This window comes from Canis aureus, chromosome 34, assembly GCF_053574225.1.
Source record: "Canis aureus isolate CA01 chromosome 34, VMU_Caureus_v.1.0, whole genome shotgun sequence".
Classification (NCBI taxonomy): domain Eukaryota; kingdom Metazoa; phylum Chordata; class Mammalia; order Carnivora; family Canidae; genus Canis; species Canis aureus.
Window position 1 is genome coordinate 334,705 of NC_135644.1, and position 22,503 is coordinate 357,207.

General features: G+C 41.7%; 1 protein-coding gene across 1 annotated transcript in view; it reads right to left on the reverse strand.

Moving 5' to 3' along the window:
* The window catches only part of COL3A1 (collagen type III alpha 1 chain), a 37,475-nt gene extending 27,479 nt beyond the window's left edge, over nucleotides 1–9,996 (reverse strand). The window contains exon 1 of the mRNA XM_077883271.1: nucleotides 9,634–9,996. Coding sequence (XP_077739397.1) covers nucleotides 9,634–9,712 — 79 coding nt within the window. The 5' untranslated portion in view covers nucleotides 9,713–9,996. The remainder of the gene's footprint in view (nucleotides 1–9,633) is intronic.
* Nucleotides 9,997–22,503: the final 12,507 nt, after the last annotated feature.

A 22,503-nucleotide genomic window follows, 5' to 3' on the forward strand; every position in this document is an offset into this window, starting at 1 on the left:
TTCTATTATAGTAAGAATTTACCACCAATGGAAATCACACAAGCACTTAAACATCTATTTATTAATTGTGTAATTGAAAACAAGCCTTTCTAGCAATCACGATCCTTTGCTTTCATGGTAGACAAGAGCATTATTACACTATCGCGACGATTTTGTCACTAACTCTGAAGACTTTCTGGATTTTATTAAGCTAATTGGGAAATTCAAGGGAAAATAGATATTCTTGGCAGCATAAAACTCTCCCAGATTCCTGGGAAAGCTTTAGCAAAGCTTATTGTACGTATTGAATATCACTGCCAGCCCCATCGGGCATTAGTAGGTCAACACGATGTGACATAATATATTGTATGGCCCCTGTAGATGTAAAGTAAGTTCCAAATCACTAAAAATAATGTTTTTTAAAAATAAATATGGGCGAGGAATAAGGAACAATAATAGGGAAAAATATGAATCATGACCATGTGTATTTGTGGCTTAACATGGTAAAAAATTTGCTTCAACCAAAATTTTAAACTTGTTTCCTAATTATATGTAAGGTACTCAGGTTTCAGTGGCCATTAACAATGAATCAGCTTAGGGGTTGCCAGAACAAAACCTGGTCTCAATTCTTGAAGCATTAGCTGTGGATTGTGGTTAAAGACAACTTTAGTTCTTGAGGATTACTATGTTAGCTTGCCAGTAATTGAGAAAATAAATAAGAAGTTTCTAAACATCTGCAGAAATTTTTGCAAACAACAATTGACGTACTGTTCAGTATTTATATTTTTGTGAAACAGTGAAATTTTATTTTCTCAGAGCCAAAATCTTTAAAATGTCTGCTGAAAGAGGCCTGCTTGGGAGGAAGCAAGTAGTTTACCAACCATACTTTTTGCTATATTGTGGCCAAGAGGCCTTTGAGCGGGTCCCCCAATTTTTCCATCTAGAGGTCGCATACGACCATGAAGATCACCTTTAATACGTCCTTCTATGTCCTCTCATATCTGGAGTGATAATGATTGAAGTTCATGCTAAATAATTTGGGTTTAGAGGTTTAGCCAGCTTCACAAAGATTCACAGAAGAAGGGGTAATTTCAGAACATAGACCCTACGCAAACTGGCCTTGCCTCCATTCCTCTTCTCCATTATTGGCTACAGGTAATGACTTTCATGATCCTGTGTGACACCGTCCATCCACTCGGGAAGTTTCAAAGTCTCTTCGTGCTGTGCATGGCCATTCCCCAACGTGCTCTACAGCTACTGCAAGGAAGCTTGTTTGTTTTACTGCGATTTTAAGAAGGCAAGAATCTGTTTATTTAAAAAGTTATTCCCGTTCCTCCTCCATGTTTGGAGCAGATATATGAGAACATTGGAAAGAAATACTGTCTTAGCTTGCAGAGAGGCATTCCTTTCCACTTCGGGAGCCTAAGAGCTCAACGCCACGATGCTCGCCTCACGCAAGTGAAGGACGTCTATTAATAGTGTCATGAAACGTAGGCTTAAGGGAAGCACAGTTTCTTTTTTATGTCATGATGAACAGCAAGAGAGGGGAGAGAGGCACCAAACTCCTTTTTCTCTAAGCAGAACTGAAGGCTTATGTTTAGGGACTAGGTTCACGGTCTTCCAGAAGAGGTCTGAAGGCTCTAATGAGATGGAAGATCGTTTGCTAAAACTGTAGGCCATACAGTCCCGATTCTTAAAATGAATCCTTTTAAAACTTTCTCTAAACTAACATTATGTGAAATGTGGCGACAGATGATTTTCAGCCGAAGACTTCCCCATGAATAATGCGGATTTCGGACTCCCTAGCCTTCTTGAAAATACCCCCAGGGTACAGGATGTAAACCACAAGGCAGTGATACCGCGCGGTAAACTCGACATTTGCTGAGACTGGAAGTTCGGTGCTGCCGGCCCTCGCACGCGGGAAGGTAGCCATGGGCACTAACTAGTCGTTGGCTACATTGGGGTGATCGTTCCACAATGTATATCAAACGGTCACGTTGTGTACCCTAAATACACACAATTTTGTCAACGATACTTCAATAAAGCTGGAGGGAAAAAAAGAAAATACGGTGCTGATTTATCATTAGTCATAATTCTTTCAACTCCTTGACTCTGGAGCGGGAACATCTTTCCACATGTCACGCAGGAGCCATGTTACAGAACTTAGCTCTGGGGTGCTGATGACCTACTAGAGACAAATGATGAAGAAAGTTAAAGGGAGAGTCAAGCATCTCATGTTTTAATATCTTTTCTTAGGTTCTTAATCTGCCCTAAAATTAACATAAATTTCGTTCTTCAGTAATCACCCTCTTCTGTTCACGTCTCACTGAAAGTACCATCACATCACTAGCAACCCAGCGTTTTCCATTTGCTCTGTGCTAAACGGGCACGATATTTACTTCTAAAAATTGTAAGTGAATTTGTTAGAGTTGGGTTAAACCCAACGCTCTGTAAATGAAAGTCGTGACTTAGCCTCTTGGGTCCACATTTTATCAGAAGCCATATGCATTACGCTTTTTAAAACACGAAGGTCTCAAGATAAAGCTTGAGTCACTTTGTTGTATCTCTCTCTCTCTCTCTCTCTCCTTTAAGTGATGTTGTTCTATGGAAAAGGAAGTTGGAATACTTGAAAAATAAGAGTTGATGCAGTTTGTTTATGGCCATAACATATTTCACATACATTTAAAAGAATTTGGCTCTCCTGAAAAGTCAGTTTCCGTAGAAACTTGTGGTTGAGAGTCAGACCTTCTTCTGTTGCTCTATCTCAAACACCTTTGTTGAAAGGCAGTTTCCTCTAATTTCTCGTTGTGCGCATGACAAAATATGGTTGGAAATATGTTCTCCAGGAAGCTAAGCCTCTTACACAGATGTCTCCCCGCCCTCCGTTTTGGCACCATAGCCTGGTGCCAAGAAAAAGAATGTTTTGTTCTCAAGAGGAATAAAATATTCTAGTTTGCCACTTGCAGCATTTAGAAATTGTTTAGAAAATGGGATTCAGAAATTCAAAAATGTTAACTCAAAGGCAAATAATCTCATTTTTACTACTGGACGAGAAATAGATTTTTTTCCGATTACGTCTTTTATTCTTGTTGCTTAAACGAAGTCTCCCTGTTCGAAAATGTAATTAATTTTAAACCCCATCTCTCATGTCACTTGGTGCTTCTGTTCCTTATTACAAAGAACAGTCCTGAAATGAATTTATTTGTAGCCACACAAGCCATGCATTAGACTAAACCATCTCCTTACTAGGACCTAAAATATAAAACAAAGCGAAGCTGGTCTATGACATCATCCTCTCTGAGCTTCTTTTCTTTCTTAGCTCTCTGTTTTGAAACTTCAGAGAAAAATAAAACCAAGTAACATAATCTAATATGTTTAGATATGTGAACACTTTCTTTTTATTGTTTTTGTTTCCATTCTTTAAATGTTAATTTAAATGCTGATTTGATAGAATTTTATTGTTGTGAGTAAAAAAATAATGTAAATTATGTTTGTCTTAATTCCATTTTTGGAGTAAAAATAATATGCCCCAAAGCATCCAATCAAATTGCTAATTTAGCCTGAGTGATAAGTTTCACTGTTTTTTTCTTTTCTCTTCCTACTGAATCCTTTCCTGGGAAAAGGTGTTCTTTAATCTGAAAATTAAAAATAACAGATGTGATATGCAAATTACCACAATATTATTTTCCTGTTACTTTAGGAAGTTGACTATTTCATAAGTGTGAGTATGTAGAGTCTATACAACTTCCCACTGAAATGGCTTTTGCTTTTAAATGATGCTGTTTAGGAATCATACATTTTGATTAAATATGTTTCTGGGGCTTACATTTATCAGAATATTTTAAAATACATTAGATAAGTTGACTAAATTTCAAGGAAATATCAGAATTTCATATATATTCAATTTCATATATATTCAATTTCAAATATATTCAATATATTTCATATATTTCAAGGAAATATAGAATTTCAAGGAAATATCTATAGACCTATATGGGTGGATAGCTTCAATTTCAAAATGTTGTTTTACATGGACAAGACAGATTCTGATATTCTCATCCCCCCCAGCAAATCCAAAAACCAAAGAACTTTATGAATCATTTCTAGATGTTTCCTTGCTTTATTCTTTATAGATATATGATTTTTATGTTTCCAACTAGAGATTCCCTTTAAGGTGATTAACATTCTGTCCTGTGAAAAATAAAAATAGATAATCAGAGCGAAAGGTATCATACGTCTAACAATGAGCGATCGCACTATAACATGAGCTGGTTTGTGACACATTATAGCGACACTGGAGAAAATCTACTCTGCTTGTTTCATTACAGTTGGCAAACACCAAATCTTACATCTGATCACCAAAATTCCTACCACGAAGTCATTAGGTCACTTTAATTCCCTACAGCAATTTTATTTTGCGCTGGTGGTAAAACCAGTATTTGTAGAGTGTCCCCTGTGCGGGGGGGCTCGGTCTGAGGCCTTCGGCACCTCCTGTCCTCGGCCTGCCTTGCAGTGGCTGGGTGCTGTCATCATCTTCACTTTACACACGGGGCATTGGAGGCAGGTTGGAAAACTTTCCCCAGGTTTACACGGTAGGGGGGCAACTTCGGCCCGTCTCTGCCCCGACACCCTTAGCCGCGGCTCGGGCATCCTCTGCAGCTCGAGGCCCCGGAGGGCTGGGACATCCAGCTTCGGAGCTCTCCCCCACGACGGCTTCTGGGCCCTGCAAGCTTCAAATCAGAGTCTAAGAAGACAGTGTTTTTTTTTTTTTTTTTTTTTTTTTTAAGGGATGACAGTGGCCTACAGATTGTTTTTTCAGTCTGGTCTCAAAGCAAGAAGATAGCATGTGGGGTGCAGTTCTGTGGTTTATGGTCCCCTGACCTTCTGGAAAGCAGCTGCGTCCCCAAAGCCGTCCTACTGGCATCCGGACCACCTCCAGGACGAGGTGTGTGGGGACCCTCCGCAGGCACCTTAGCAGGTTCAGGGGAGCCCAGTCCCCCGGCGATGCACAGGGAGGCCGGAGGTGCAGCGCCCAGATCCCAGCCCTCACCTGCAGGGATGCGGGGGCCTCTGGCTTCACCACAAGCCTCCCTGCTCAGTCTGGACGTTAGGAGCATGCCGTAGTTTCAAGGGGGTATTTCTCTGACTTAGCTTGAGGGACACGGACGCCCCTGGCCTCCCTGCCCCACGGCTTCGGGGCTGGCCTCAGAGGGACTGGAGCTCTCCTAGCAAGTTCTCAGAGCAAATGTAACTTTTAATAGGTCCCGGCTCCTTGCTCTTTGACTCTTACATCGTTTGGCCATTCTAATTTTTGCCCTCTTCTTTGAACTTCTCATTTTGTTCATTAACTTCCAATTTTAAATGGCAGTTCTTGACCTCAGTCATGGAAAACACAAGGGTTTTATTAGTTAATCTGAAAGGAATCCACTTCTGCTGTGTTTTCATTAGGCACAGACAGACCTTCCAGCGGTTAGTGTAACTCCCCAAACTGCAGTTAACAAGTGATTTGTGGAAGAGTAGCTATCTCATTTTTTCCGTTGTCATTTTGATATGAAACAGGCTAAGTTTCCCCCTTTGAAAACTCTGGATTTTTTTTTTTTTTTTACACTACACCTCCCTACCTTCTTCTTCTTTTTCTTTTCTTTCTTTTTTCTTTCTTTCTTTCTTTCTTTCTTTCTTTCTTTTCTTTCCTTTTTTTTTTTTTTTTTTTTTGAGTGTGGAAAGCAATGGGACTGAGCTTTTTTTCCAGGGAAAACTGCTTTACAAGAAACAGTCCACTGAGACGTTTCCAGAAAGTTATTGCAGACCTGGAAACTTTACAAATGTTCTTCATGTCCAGCAAAGGCAATAACATCTTTCATCTTTAAAGCCTTAACTCTTAGGCAATCCACTCCTAATGACTTCAAGGAGGGGATCTCGCTTGATGTTACGGAGTGAAAGCCTGGGCGTCGGGGGCCTGGGCTCGCCCGCGTCCCCCCCGGGAGCCATGAGGTCAGTAGATGGCACTGTTGTCCGGGTGACCGCTCGAGGCCCTGCCAGGACTCCGGGCTGAAACACGGACTTTTCCTTCCCTTCCTCTCCACTCCTGGAAAACATAAGCCTTTGGATCAGACAATCAACCCAGAGGCTGAATCCGTCCAAGGCTCACGATCACGTCTCTCCTTCTCTCCCAGAATTGTTTCAGCGGCTTCACGCTTTCCGCTCACGAAAGTGAGATGTTTAAGTCCAGAATTTAATCAGAATATCTATTTACCTACATAGGACATCAGACCGTCTGATGGGGAATAGTCTGTGGGTGGTAAGAAATGCGAGATATTATGAATGAAAAACACAAAGTCTTGTATCAATACTTTATTTACTTAAAATGTGTATTTTTACAGAAATGAAGATAATCTCTGGTTAGCTCATAACTGAACCTTGGTTTCTCTTGTTTCAAGAATAGATTTATTTACCAATTCAAAGTTGAGTGTTACACAGACAAAAATCTACCTTTTTCACCTTTAGAAATGCATTTGCTGATGTACTTTCTAGGACAAAAGACAAGGTTTTAGTGTTCCTTTTCAAGGACAGTTACAAGAGTGAGAAAAGTCAGATCCTGGAGACTGAATGTATGTTTTGTGTTCTCTAAATACTTAGGATTCAACAGAATTCTGGTCCTGGTCTTACGCCATCACTTCCGGGTTGTATTATCTCAACTAAAGCCCCGAACCGGTGTGGGATGACGACACGGAAATACATGAGCAATTATACATTCTCTCCTCTTAAAGGGACAACTGTTTCTAGTGACTTTATGCTATATTTTCTGCATTGGCTATTTTTAATTCTGGGGGCAACACAAACCAGAAAACCTGACGGATTACTAACTGTGTCCTTAAACGTAGTGGAAAATAGACTCTCATAACCTGTAATAGGGAACAGGTTCTGTGAAGCCCATTTATTTTGTGATTCAAAACAATCAAAGGCCCACAGTGAAATTATCACGGTGAAATTATCAGGAGAGTAAAATATAAGCAAAATCATTACAACACTTTTAATTAAAAATAGAGTTTATAAAAAAATTAAAAAAAAATAGAGTTGCTCTCTTTGCCCATAACGAAGCAATATTACTTAACAATAGCCATCTATTCATTTATGCATCTGTCTAGCAGGCAGTGGCTACAATACTAACACCAAACAAGGACTAACATCAAAAACTTGACAAATACCAGAGAAATAGTGACACATTAGATGTGGAATCATTACCTGTGGAATTTTGAAAATGGACGTTAACATTCAAGTTCATCCCCAAAGTCTTTGAATATTGTTACCATGTGCTTGTGTGTGTTGGGCAACACTTTATCAGTAATGCACTTATTTCCTCAGGAACGTGGTATTTAATACCTAGAATTCACACATGTAATACTTTTAAATCTCCTTCCTAAGCATGGGGTCCAGCTGTGTGACATTTGGGTTGGCACCGGTCCTGCACACGGCAACTCCGCCGGCCGCTAGGCGGAGAGGCTCTGTGCTTAGACTTGGCATGTTTATAAACTACAGGAAATATAAAACAGACCACATCTCTCCATTGGTGGAATAAAACACATGAATTAAATAGAACTCTCAGAAACTTGTGAAAGGACCAAAATTCTTTGTGAGGACAATGTTTTAAGCTCCAGAAAACTTGCACGACCAGCCCCGAGGTCAGGACTCCTTAGGGCTCTGCTATTTCTCCCCGGGGACCCTCAGGGCATTGATAAGAACCCAGAACCCGTATTCGACAGCTGTCAGTGTCTGTCCGTCCACCTTCTGGAACCTCCCAAAGCTAATCCACCAACAGAATTTTCTTGTAAAATTTGCAGGAAACACAGGATGTGCTATCTTAAAATACTCAAGCTTTTTTTTTTTTTCATGACAAACAAAATAAAAACCTCAACAAAATCCTTGTCAACCTCTTTTGAGCTTAAAAGCACACACATGCAGCAGCAAAACTTCATGACTATGTATTATTTTCTGCAGCTAAAGACAAAAGTTAAAAAGAGCTTATGTGATGCACCAACAGTAAAGGCATTAAACACCTTTTTCCCCTCTAAAGTCGGATCAAGAAGACATAGCCAGAGTGCTTCTTATAGAAGATGGTAACCACTGGGCAACTACTAATACTTTGTCAGTCTTTTGAACTAAACACCAAAGGTTTGTAGTCTTTCCAATAAATGGCAGCTCGGATCCCCCTCCCCTCTGCACCCCTCCCAGAAATCAGGAGAAATTAAGAGCTTTAAAAAAGGTAAATGTCTTCATTGAGCTGGGGGTGTGCAGGATGCATTTGGTCCGTAGCCGAGGACGGGGGTGTAGTGTCTGGGGCCGACGGATGGGAAGGCCCAGGAGAGGGAAATGGGGGAGGGAAGGGCTCCAGGGGAGGAAGGTGGGAGGAGGCGAGGAGGGGAAGGAGGGAAGAAAAGAGATGGAGGCACAAGGAGGACCCTTGGGTGACAGGGGGGTCATGGGGGTGATGGGGGGGCGGGGGAAGGAATGAAGAGGAGGAGGAGGTTCCAAAGAGCCGAAGGGGCGGAGAATTGAGAAGGAGGGGACAGGAAGGGGGCAGAGGAGCTCGGGGAACAGGCGGTGTGGGTGTTTCTCTCCTCTCGTGGCCACGGGCTGCTTGTGACTGAAGCAACGTCACTGGGTCCCCCGTCCTGTCCTGTCCCCTGCCATACGTGACCCTCGATAACATCAAAGGCTTTACTTGAAACACAAAAGCCATTGTCAGGCCCATGTTTGCAAAACCTCGACGTGAATGTAAACATTTTGGGCCCTGGGCACACAGGAGCTGCTGTGTCACGGTTTCTTCCGATACCTTTAACATTAAAGGGTTATTTCTATGAAAGTCTGTTCGGCAGCGTGACCGGTGTTTTCGTGACTATGAGAAACATATGAGTGAAAAGACATAGCGTCACATCATCAAATGATGACGCCGGGAGGCTGGGGAGGGCGGCGGGGGAGCCCTTGGCCCCAGTCACCGGGGGGCTGCGAACCCCTGCCCGCCCGGCGGTGCCGGCGCCTCTTACCTCGTTTGCAGGAAAGTCCAACAATCCTGGCAAAAACGTTTTTTTAAAATATTCTCTTCATTAATGCAAATGCGGTTAAAGTGGACAGCACGTGTCCAAGCCCAGACCCTCACAGCGGGCCGAGGACACACGGGGACCCCGGGCCAGGAGCCGGCAGGCAGTCTTAGCACTTCGGGGCCGTGTAAAATGCACTCAGGACGTCTGCTGCCTGCGGCCCTGGGGAGCCCCCCGAGACCCCACCGGGGGGCGGTCCTGTGGCCTCGGCTGCGCGGGGACCCACGGACCCTCGGGCCCCACCCGCGGCCTCCGGATGGCCCGGCCGCAGGGTCAGCCGTGGGGACGGGGCTCTGCAGAGGCCACGGAGAAGGCTTCCAGTGCCGCTGACACGCAAACGAGTCAACACAAGAACATCTTTATCTTAAACGACCAGAAAACCCTGAAACACAAAAATGCCAGTCTTCGTTCCAAGCAGCTGCTTAGAGGAGGAGCGGCCGGGCCCGGGCCGTGGGAGCGACCGGGGCGACTACCTCTCGGAGGCCGGTCTCCCCTTTCCTCCTGCTTGCAAGAAGTAAAGACAAAACCCCGCGAAGTCTCCTGAGAGCAGCCTACTCACCTTGCTGCTGTGCCGAGATGACAGCGGGCTGAAGCAGAGCGAGAAGCAACCAGGTCCCCTTTTGCACAAAGCTCGTCATGTCTAAATGTGAGACATGAGACTCTTTGTGCAGCGAGGAGGGGAGAGCAGCAGCTCAAAGTAGCACCATCAGATGTTCCCTGCCCTGCAGCACCGGGCCCGTCATAAAACTCAGCCACTGAGATTCCTTCGCTTCGGCCTTAAATAGGAAAAAGTTTGGCTTCTCTCACTTTCCAGCCCCTTTCTGAAATATGAGAGCAGCACCCATCCCCTTAGCAGTAAAAGAAATGATTAATACGTCTCTCTCCCTTATAGAAGACACAGCCCACAAAGGAAGGAAAGAGCACATCTGCAGCTCGTGTGCAGCTGCTTGTGTGCAAGTTGGTGGCGGGGTTCGCTCCCATGCGTGTTTGTACGACCCGAAGCTGCGGGTCAGGAAGCCCTGCGTGCGCCGGGCTGGGCCCAGACGGGGGCCCCTCACCCCCCCACTCGGCCGGGGCTGCTCTGGAAGAGCCGCTCGGCCCCTTCCTGGGGCACAGCCACTCTGCAGATCTTATCTTCCTACAAGCTCTTTGTATTGGGGTTTTGCCAGAACCCCCCCGCCCCAGACTCAATTTAAATAGGAAACTGGGAGAGATTAGTCGAAAGAAGAGCCTTTGTGCCTTCCCGTCCACCCAGTCTGGGTGCGAGAAGGGCAGGTTCAGGCAAATGTCCAGCGCCCGAGCATGTGAGCTGAGCACCCTGCCGAGGGCGTCTAACCACCCAGGTCCTTATCAATAGCCGTGCGGCCGCCGCGCAGATTTCATTAGCCGGCCAGAGAGCGGTTTCTTGTGAGAGCTCAAGCTTTTATGCTGCTCGTGAAAGCCAGAACAGAGCGTTTTTGGAGAAAAATGGAGTTTTTTCATGTTCTGACTTTGTAAGAAACAGGGAGGGAGAGGGCTTATCACATGGAGAGAACCAGGGCGAGTCCTCACTGTATCTGCTTTGGTGTAAGGATTAGGTGAACTCTTGCAAGTCCAGATGTTCTCAGGTATGATCCCCAAGCCCATTCACGTGGTTTTGCAGTGTGGGCCCCGGATCTGAGGAGTAATTTCTGGGTCATGTTTGAAAGAGGGACAAACACCGTCTGTCAGTCAAACACGCTGCTCCACAGCGTCAAGGGGTTTGTCGTGAGCACGATAACCCTTCACACCTTGAGCGTCAATCCGCGGGTCATCCGCGTGCTCCACCTGGGATCCTCAGTTCTAGTCGATGCCATCTAGCCAAAGCCACTTTCATTTATTTTGCTTTTTCCACCTTAACGGTGCCCGTTTCTGCGTGTGCAGGTACAGATCATGCTCCGCACCTCACCGCAGTTCGTGGAGGCCACTTCTCTGAGACCTGGTTCAAGACCATCCTTGACACTTGCGTTCCTCTCTCTCTCTCTCTCTCTGTCTCTGTCTCTCTCTCGGTTCGTGTTACCACTGTTTACCTAGTTCACACGTTGCACGTACGCTCCCAGGTACGTGTATCTGCACCGCGAGGATGCACGGTGGCTAACTTGCCTCCTAGGCTCGGCCACGGAAGCACTAGGATGTCCCAATGTAGATGACGTCCTCTGATGACAGGACGAGAGAATCCGTTGGAACAATCTCTCATGAGTCTTCTGATTTTAGATTGGAGAGTCATCACTTGGTGGGAAAAAAAAAAAAGTAACTACTGAATAGTCATGAAAATAAGCTGTTTTATTGGCTCGTAGTGGAGCTGTTGGGGAAAGACACTCTTACCTACATCTTTCTGCCTTCCACGCTATACCTAAAAACAAATAAACAAAAAAAAAACAACTAAAAAATCTTGTGTTCAAACGAATCCAGAAATATGATCGACTTTTCCCCCAGGGTCTTTGACACGTGCATAAAAAAAAAAAAAAATCCAGCTATCTCTATGTATTACCTTATTGTTTGGGACAGTCAATAAAACTTGAAATTTGTTGAGTTTCTTCATCAGAATCTTTCTGCAGTGTGAAAAATTAGATATATTATTTTTAAAAATAATTCCTTTTATGCTCTTGCTCGGGCAGGGCATGTACAGTCGCTGCTGTGTTTTGTTGTTCCTTCCTATACACCCCGGCTGCCCGGACACTAACCAGCCCACACAGACCTGTCATTTGCTCTCTGGATTGCATTTGGGGCTTTAACACAAATCTAAACACCTGCACCAGCAAGAGCACTGATTAATCTGGCTCTTCCTTAACAAAGAGAGTGACTGGAACGACAAGGCAAAACGAGGGTGTGGCAAACTATCAACCCCAAATTCCCATTTTTTCCAATTCAGCGGAAAGCACAGCTTGGAGGATGCCTAAGCACAGCTGTGATGAACTCAGTAGGCCAGTGAATGTCAGCAGTGCTCTCTACAACAGCGATGAGAAAATCAAGTCTCCATCAGGAGACACCCACGGAGGATAAGTCTCACTCTCCTACGTGTAATTTTCCTCTTTTAGGCCAAGGAGATGCATCATTTTCTATGGACGTTTTCTATATGTTTTCAAATCACCATAAGCTCCTTCAAAATGTCTCTATGGCTAAGAGTCATTTAAAAATATACTGAGTCCACAGCAGAATTGCAGCCTAAAAGAGGGTGACTTACGTAGGACTGCGCAACACAACGCAGGTTCTCTTCGCTCTTCGTGAGGGGTGGGCCGGTTCACACAGTTCACGTGTGTGAAACCGCACTTGAAGGGTTGGGTTCCCCTTAAAAAGAATTTAGACAAATACCACTGTGTGTGTAGTTGAGCTAGAAATATGACTGAAAACGTGTCAGTTGTAGTTAAAGAACTTGGGCACATCCAGCTGTAGAGAGACCCAAGACCCCAAGACTGAGGCGATGGCATTGGGAGTGGCCTTGACGGGCAAGTATTTGCCTGGTTTACTGTGACCAATGCTTCAAGACCCCTTTTTCAATTTCCTCTTAGTCCACAAGGTAGAATTAATTGTCCTCTTATTTTTGTTCCTACAGAACATATTGAAAATGACTTCTTTCCGGCCCAGAAATTTTACTTTCGGACAAGACTCACACTTCCTCAACATTTAGTGAAACGAAATGTGCTACTATGTACTCATTTTGGAGACATATCTCTAATCCCATCCATTCTTTTTCTTTATTCCTATCCATCCTTTTTATACCCTTTGCTGGTATGACTGAGGTTCTGCTTTTCTTTCCTTGTATTTTTCAGCTGAAAATTACCCCAAGTTCAAAGAGGTTACATTACTCTCCAAATTACTCATTGGGATTGGAATTAAATGGCACGCTTTCCAATTTTTTTTTCAGATGTTTTCCACTTGGATTAGTCACTGATTGTGGTAAAGATATTTTTATGCAAGTTAAGAATTGGGTGAACACAAATTTGGCACTGTATTTTGAATGTCTTCTAATGGGGTTTTGTAAAATGGTGGAGAAAAGAGAAGAATAAAGTTGTAGGGTTAATGGCTAATTAAAAAAAAAACCATTCTTCTGATTTTTGGTTTGCCATTAATCCTTATGTAATTTCCAGTATTGCTGTAATTTATTTATTTATTGTTAGTAAATACTCACTAATTTATAAATGATGATGGAGTCCAATCCCAGGGCATGTAGGAGAATTCACATATTTGTGAGTATGTTTATATGCACGTCTATGTGTATGTTTATATGTATATATAGGTGCGCATGTGTATATGTATATACACATACTTTTAAATATATGTGTGCTTTTAAATATATATATACACTTTAAAAAAATATATATACATATATGTATACTTTAAAGATCGACAAAAATTTGTGCAAGTACAATTTCCTGGAAACTGCCTTAATATATGTGTTTAAACTGAAAGTTTCTGAAGTATTGTCAGTATGTCCTCTTGAATGACATCTTTATATACTTATGTTTCAGTGATGATTCATTTGCCATCATAATTATTATTATAATTATATTTGAAAATTCATAGAAAACTGAAATGCGTCTCATTACCTAACACACTGACTCATCCCAGAACAGTGCGATTTTACTTTATGAATTTTACCACTAAGGTGACACAGAGAGCTGGATGCAACATCTTGCGGGAGTTTAGGAGTTCCCTGTTGGGTCTTCAGTTAACTTAATCATTCTCAGGATTGAAACTCTCTTCTGCAAATCCCACTAGACTCTATATCAAATATAATTTGTCATCTGAGTCATACTTTGGAATTTTCAGCAATATCCAACACAGCTGCAATAGCTTTTCAAACATAGCCAATTCTGTCTGCAGATAAAAAGAAGGTCCAAATCACCATCTACAGATAGAAGCGTTAGTTAGGCCAACGCCAAACTCACTGGATTTACAGGTTTCAAACGGATACTGACTTTAATTCCTGGCAAAATTTTTATATCCAGATATTCAACGGTAGGGACTTGTCCAGATTTAAGGTCTTTTAATTCGAATAATTGTTTAGGACACAGAAATTTAGAGCCATCTGCCTTCCTCTCCAAAAATAAATGAAAATGTGGCCTTTCCATGTTTAGCTTATTGTGACTATTACTTTATATAACCAACCTGTCTTCAGGTTAGTATTATTGTTCGTGCAAAAGATACTGTCTTAATTGCCTGAAGTCTTTATTTTTGTCTGTACATTAAATCAAGTTGAAAAAAGCTCTGTATTTAGGTATGCTATTGGTCTATGAAACAATACCAACATTAAACAAACACTTGGTGGGAGCTCCTGGATGGCTCAATCAGTTAATGATCTTGGGGTCAAGCTCTGCACTCAGTGGGGAGTCTGCTTCTCTCTCTCCTTCTTTCCCTCCCCTCCTCGTGCACTCTTTCTCTCTCTGCGTCTCAAATAAATAACTAAAATCTTTAAAAAAATTCTTGGTGGAAGGTGGCTATGGCAAATGGGCTCCTTTTGTTTCCAGGGATCCAACTGTCACCCTCTGGAATCTTAGCTTTCATGTGGCAATGTCCATTTTAACAGCTTTGCTTTATATTTATTCTTATGTATGTATTTATTTTATTCCTGTTTATAGGGCATTCTTATTTTTTGTTTTACCTCAGCTTCTTTTTATTTATTTTTATTTATTTTTATTTTTTTCAGCTTCTTTTTAAAGTCATGCATAAAAGCAAGAACAGTCCCTTGATCACAATAGGTATTGGTAAATGTGAAAAAAAAATTATGGAGTTGGAATGGAGCGCTCAAAATATTAGGCATTCTCTTTCTGCCATATTGGGGCCAATGAAGGCCTGCTGGGGACAAGATTTCTAAAATGCAAGTATGTCTGGAAGAGTGCGGTCTGCGCCCATTATTGCTGGCTTCAGGGGAGTCTCCAGAACCAGAGGGAACGTACAGCTCCTCTTAAGGCGAAGGTGCTTGTGTCTGAGATAAAACGGACTTCTGTTTGGGCAATAAATGGTCTTATGCATACAAAGGACACACAGTGACTCCTGGTGGCCAACCAAACAGAACCAAAGTAACCTGTGGAGCTGTGCCAGCGGACACAGAGGCATGGTTCATGCCAAATTCTGAAGCAATCTCCTGCTAAGGCCATTGGACACAGAATCTGTATGGTGGTGAATCCCTTAAGGATTTAAACTTATGGAAAAAAATAAGCAAAAGTGTGGAAAAAAAATTAGGTGTTTAATAATATAGACGTTTCTTAAAATGTACGGGACCCACAGCAAGAATTCGCTTCTACCCTTCACCATTTTACAGATGTCAGATGCATTTCATGATGTGATTAAGTCAAAACATCTGACTAATGACAATAACCACTCCAAGTAGAAAGTTTCCACATAAAAATTATGCCAGCTTGATTATGCAAACACCCAACTTTGGCTGCTGCTGAATAGATTAATATCACTTTATTTCTATTCTTTCATGTCCATCCATCCACACTTTCCATTTCCCCATCTCCTCCCTGATACTCTCTTAGATAATTTCCAATATGCAGTTCATCCTGACTTAGGCACTATCTTCTTAAATCCAACAGCTCTTTTTCTAATATCTAACCTATATTTTTTGGTTCTATGCCTTTTCTTGTGTTGCCATTCTGTCTGAAACGGTCCTTCTTCTACCTATATATACATCTCTATGTGATCTTTCTCTCCCCCATTTTTAAGACTCAACCCACAGATTACCTAATGTGGCGAATCTCTCTGATATTCCCTGGCAAAATACATTCCTCCTCCCCTAACTTTCCTTACCTTTCTCATGGCTCTTAGTTGGATTTACAGATATTTATATCTCATACTAAAGAGAAAGCTACCCTAGGGTAAGATTCAGGTTTATTCATCTTTTTATACCCCATAGTAGTTGTCACAGGGCCTTCCATATAGGAGGTGATTAATAAATATCAAGTGGCATGTGATTTACAACACACAAACTACATACGAAGTGATCTATTTCCTTAGTATTCTTTAGAATTCATGTAATTTTCAATAAGTTAATAACTCCCAGTATTTCTATCACTCTGAAAGAAGAAAGGTCACTCTTTCCAGCAAAGGAAGTCTCTGGATTTATAATGGATTTTTAAAACTTCCAGATGTTATGAATTTATTTCTAGAATAAGAAAAAATAAACAATAAAAGTGGTTAGCAAACAAATTGAAAGCAGCCAAACTCTGTGTTTACCACAAGTATCACAAGTAAGAGACAGATCTCCAAAAAAAAAGAAAAAGAAAAAAAGAAAGAATAACTTGTACAATGGAAAGAAACTCAGGTAATTTACCCAGGATTGTAAGAGAGAATGACAGAAAAAGCCAAAAGTTCATTTCTCAATGAATTTAAATAATTGGACAAGAAATACATCACAGTTTTAACGTGTTTTGTTAGGGGGGGAGACTTAAAAGCAAACCAAAAAAAAAAAAAAGGCATATAAATGAGTATCATGAGAACAAAATACTTAAAAAGGGAGTTCTTGCACTTTTTTTGTGTGAGCTCTTTTACTTCCCTTTTCTGTTTCCTTGCAATTGCAATTCTAAAAAGGGAAAAAAAGTGTAACCTATCAAATCAAAATACTGAAATTTCCCTTCACCTCCATAAACACAAACACTCCACACACTCTGTAAGACAAATGCTCAATACTTTGCTCTCTCTTGTTTGCTCTGTTGGTTTCAATGTCATGGAGCAGGGTGGAAACCAGGCTGGCGAGCTGAGCGTGCTGGGGAAGACATTGGGGTCAGGTAGCGGTGCTCTCACGAGGTCCTCTGTGTGTGGGAATTGGAATCCAGGTTTTGGCTGTTGGGGGCAAGGTGAGCTTCTCAAAGGAGGAAGCTTCTTTGACCCAGATTCCGCATCAGGGTTGTATCAGTCTTGAGTGGCGTGAACCGATGCAGTAGCTCTTAAAACTTCAAGGAGGGTGTGACGGGCAATGGGAAGCCAGCAGCTAAAGGTTAGTAGCTGGAAGCAGTACGTGATCAAACTGGGTAGGAGTGTGTGAAATTGCATGTTTCTCCCCATCTTCCAAGGTGAAGAGGTGTAAGCAACATACTTTTATGCTGGGGAAAGGAGGAAAAAGAATGGAATATGTTCGCTAGGTAGGATGACTAGCTAATTAAGAAGAAGTCCATCGTGAAATTAAGACTCCTGGATTGTTTTTAAATACCAAAGAGTCATTATTTCCCATTCAAAATATAATCAAGAACGGATGGACTCTTTGAAATCATGTAGATTTAATAGGGGGAAAGAGGGGAGAGGAGGCATCTTGGGAGATTTGACTGAAATCAACATCATGTTGAAAAATGGTAATTTTGTATCTGCACTTTTTGCTATAGCAAACAACAGAGCAAAATATGGCCAGTCAATTGGGACAGCATGACACACCACTGGAAAAAATGATGTCGAGTGCAAAATTACAAGAAAAGTAAAATCATTGTTGAAGCCACGTTAGCATACCCTGCACAAAATTATATCTGATTCCCTAGACACTTCTTTTGGAAGATTCCCCAAAACAAAAGCAGAGAAATTACATAAATGGTTTTCCAGGCCAACCTTTCTGATTTAGTGTGCTGTAAGATGCTTACAGTGTTTCTCCAAGTAGGAGATCCAGGAAAATTTCTTAGGGGCTGTGGATTTTGGAACTTCACCAAATTGTTAATGATGCAGCCAATGCTAGTTAGCAAAGTCCTTCCTGGCTGTTCACAAGAAGAAAGGGTGACGAGTGACCTGCAGGAGACAGCAGCCCTCATGGCAGCCCCTCGAGCACCCCCGTGGACCCCTCCCAGTGTCAGCTGTCCTCTTCTTGCTCTTCCCAGCACTACACTGATCTCCTTGTTAGCTAAAACAGACAAAGGCAACACTTCCCATTTTCTCTTTTCAACAGCTTAGAACTGGGGGAACATGGTCATCATGACTCTGGGGTAAAGAAGTCAGAAGACTTAGAGAAAGGATGGCCAAGTACGAGCCATCTTGAATGGCCACATTCCCAGACTGCTCAATTTCTTGTCTGGTATCCACGCGTGCATGCAGCTAGGCATTTCTTTATTATGGCAATTTACTCGACCACTCAGGGTTATTTTGTGCTTCACGCAGGGCTAAGCTCCATGGGGAAGGGTCGTACCCATTCTGGTGGTGACCGCTTCTCTGCCACCTAGCACGCAGCCTCCAAGGGCGGCTCTCAGTGGGGCCTACAGACTGAGGAGGGGCTGAGAATCTACTCCCGTACCAGTGATTCTCAGCTTTTCGTAATTTTATTGTTTTCTAGTCTAATTTACATAATATGAATTTATTTTTTAAATTTTTTATTAATTTTTTTATTTTTTTCATAGTGAATTTAAATCAAAGGAAAAAACTAAACTAAAAAAAACTAAATTAAATAGAGTTACATGAAATATTTCATTGAAGATGAAAATGCTCATTTGAATATAAAGCTTCTAATCTGTTTAAATCAAAGGTGTCTCAATTCTCAGTCTTGAAGTAGTTCTATAAGAAAATCATCACTTTAGAATAAAAGTATCCATCTGTAAAATCTGGTGACATTTTTCTTCATTTCTTTTTGTTAATCCCAAGTAAAATCCCTACCAAATGAAAGAAATGCAAGAAAACTCCAGTAATTTGCCTGAGGCAAGTTTATTAACATTTTCCCAAAGCCTATCTCCTTTGAACTGTTTACTTTGGATCACTGTCCAACAGATTATTTTTTTTAAAGCCTTGCAAGAAAAAGCTTGGCCCATAAATGCTAGTTAGCATAGATAAAGGCAAGGAACGGGGTTGAGTGAAGAAGAGGAAGAGAGTCTCCCACAATTAAACCATTTTCAGAAATTGTTGACTGTGCGTTTAAGCACTTAGCCCCAAAATGCATTAGGCAGAGAGCTTCAATCATCTTGTAATAAAATCTGAAAAATATTAAATACCTAATTCCTGATGAAGCTCCTGGCATGTAAGGTGCTCAGTAAATATCTGTTTAATGAATGAATTATGAAGTGGGTTTACATGTTTTGATTTTGTTAGTATGAAGAAGGGTATTGGGAGGAAAAGTAATCGTGGATGATTGTCCATTAAAACCACAAACAAAGCGTTTCTTAACAACAACAACAATAATAGCAATTATGAGCACATTGGCCTGCTAAAGATCACATGGGTAGTGAACGGCAGAGCCAAGATTCACACCTGGGAAGTCGGGTTCTAGAACGCATCCCTTTAATCCCTATACGTATTCAATTATGTTGAGTTTCATAGCATCACATTCTTTTAAACAGATTAGAAGCCTTATATTTAAATGAGCATTTTCATCTTCAATGAAATATTTCATGTAACTCTATTTAGTTTAGTTTTTTTTTTTTTAGTTTAGTTTTTTTTCCCTCAATTGCATAATTGAAATATATTGAATGTATCCATTGGTGAAGCCATTAAGGGTAAGCTTAATGTTTTTAGACTACTGAAAACAATTTGCTGCAATTTCTGATAAATAAATAGGAATAAACAATTTATGGGATGCTTGGGTGGCTCAGTGGTTGAGCGTCTGCCTTCGGCTCAGGGCGTGACCCCGGGGTCCTGGGATCGAGTCCTTCATCGGGTTCCCCGTGGGAAGCCTGCTTCTCCCTCTGCCTGTGTCTCTGCCTCTCTCTCTGGGTCTCTCATGAATAAATAAATACATTTTTTAAAAAAGGAATAAATAAGTTGAGTGAAAATTGTGTTAGTAAAAAGAAAAGACTAAAGATAGACAACTCTCAGTATGCTGTGGAATCTGAAAGTCAATGTAAGAGTTTTTTTAAATCTCATGTCTTGGGGGGAGGTGGCCTGAAGACACTTTGGAACGCAGAGGTCTGTGCGACGAGTGGTCTGTGAGTAGAACCTCATTCCTCTACTAAATTATATAGTTTTATCCCATTTTTGTTTTTCTCAGAGTCTGTTGGCCAGTCCAGGTTTTGTTGTAGTCAGTATTAAGCTAGGATTAGCCAAGCAAAACCAGAAAGTGAAAAATTAGGCTTTCCCTCCCCCAGGCCCTGTCCACGTTGTAAACTGCACAAGATGATCCCATCCTGACCGTGCAGAAACGAGCACAGTTTCCAACAAAACTTACATATGTGGCAGGAGCTGTCCCGAAATGACATACTGAGACAAGTATTTCCAGAGGATCATAGGGTTTTCTCCTCAACAGTATTCCCTAGACTTTTCCAGCATTTCTCAACTTGACCTTCTCTTTATCACTTTCTCTCTTTATCATATTTTCAAGAAAGAGTTTGGTTAACTTTCAATTTCTCCAAAGAAAATTTTTCTTTAGACAAATTCGTAGTTTGTTGTTTGTGTTTATTGAGTGACAAGAAGCAACCGAAGAACACATAAAAAACAGTTAAACCAGGAGAATCTGTGGATTAGCAGTTAAATAAATTAAAGCAGCTCACCAAATTCCAATTTTATTATTTTATTTCATTTTTATACTTTAATCATTTGACAGATGTGCCATTTCCTCTCAGTCTATAGATTGGGATTTTCAAGGACACTGCTCATTTTCTACATCTTCGCCTCCAGATTACTTTCTAGCAACTCATGTAAGTGCCTCTAGGTAGATAGTGGTGACTAACTTTCCAGCACTTTCCATTTGCTTAGTTAATTGTGCTGCCCAAATACCAATTGTCTATTCAAGAAGCATAATGCTGCCCTGAGTTTGTTAGGATAAACACAGAAAAGTAATGTACAACCCTTGGCCTTACGGAGGTAATAATCTAATACCGAACGAATCATTCAGCCACTCAGCATAAATTCATTTATGAAACGACAAAGTTAAACGTAACTTGACTAGAGTTTATTCTGGCTTAAACATTCAACAATTTTCTTAAAAAAAATCATATGGTTTGCTTTTTGTCCCCAATTTAAAAGAAGTTTCAATTATTTATTCAAATATGCTCCTTTCTCTCATAATATATTTTATATTTATAGACGAGTTTCTGTTTTCCAAGCGGGTCCTGCACACACAGATGCAACTGTTCTCTGGAGTTAACCAAACAGCATCTTTTCCCCCCCCAATAGCACATTATTGTAAAATACAGGAAACGAGAACCAAACAGGTTTGGGGGCACCTGCTGGCTCAGCTGGAAGAACATGTGATTCTTGATCTCGGGGTCATGAGTTCAAGCCCCACATCGTGTGTAGAGATGACTACAAAAAACAAATAAACTTTAGAAAAAGAGAAGCAAATCTGTTGTGTGTGTGTGTGTGTGTGTGTGTTCAACATGAAGTGTTTCCTCAGCTGTTAAGCTACTTAAACCCTCTCTAGAGCTGAGGCACAGACCCCATCTTAAGGTCACGCTAGAAATGTTTGTGCTTTGAAATAGAGAATTATACATGACGCTGGAATAATCCATTCTGTTATTATTTATTTTTATTATTCTTGAGTTCTTTTTTGTTTTGAGTAAACTGATTATTTGTTGTTCTAATTTTGAATGGGATGCTTCAGAATGAGGCAACAAGCTAAGAATCTCTCACTACTGGGTAGGTGACATCTCCTTTTTTTCCCACTGGGAATAGTTCCGGGAAATAAGCATAGAGAAGGGAAGAAAGAAGCTGACTTTCTCATTCCACCCATAACGCTTCTTACACCAAAAGATCAAAGAAATCCGCATCAGAAGATGTAGGGTTCGTAAAAATAGTGTCGACGACTTAATAAATACTGGGGGTGCTCTTGTGCATGATTCAGAGGGGGGTGGTTCGTCCCTTCGTGACGGCTCCGCTGGGCTATGGCAGGCAGTCGTCATCTGGCTGTCACGTTGGTTTGTTTTTCAGGCCCCGCCGTTGAGTCTGCTGCACGCGTCCTATAGAAGGCTCGAGGGTTGGCACGCATGCATTCCTCAAGCATTTCTAATCAAATGCTTCGCTCACGCCTGCAAGCGCCCTAACAGCAACGTAGCCCGTATTGGTGTAGACAAGAGTGAAGATGCTTACAAAAGGACAAGACGTAAATCCCTTAATGCCTTGCAACCACACTGCCTGTTTGGGGCTATTTAGAGATGCTGCTTTTCTTCCCGACGCTACAGAGTTCGTGTCAGTGAATCTTGGCAGAGTCTCTCACACTGTACTTTGTCGTCGTCTTCAACGTCTTCATGGGGTGATACTGAGATGGGAAATAGGAAAGAGGTTTGGTTGATATTCCTATAAAATAGTCATCAGTAGACATAGCAGAAATTCTTATCAATTGGTGGTGATAAAAGCTCCGGGTTGCATGATAGCACTGGGATTAAACTACAGAGCCCAGAGTCCAGTGAGGCGGCTGAAGCCAGCACGGCCAAGTCGCGTAAGAGGCTAACGCAGAGGCCTCCTTTAGAGCTGCCCGGACTGTGGTGCAGACAACCATGGCTGCGCAGGAGTCGTCATCGATGTGGAAAAAGAAAAAGCCGGTAGGTTTTAGTTGGTCCTACCGTGGACGTGC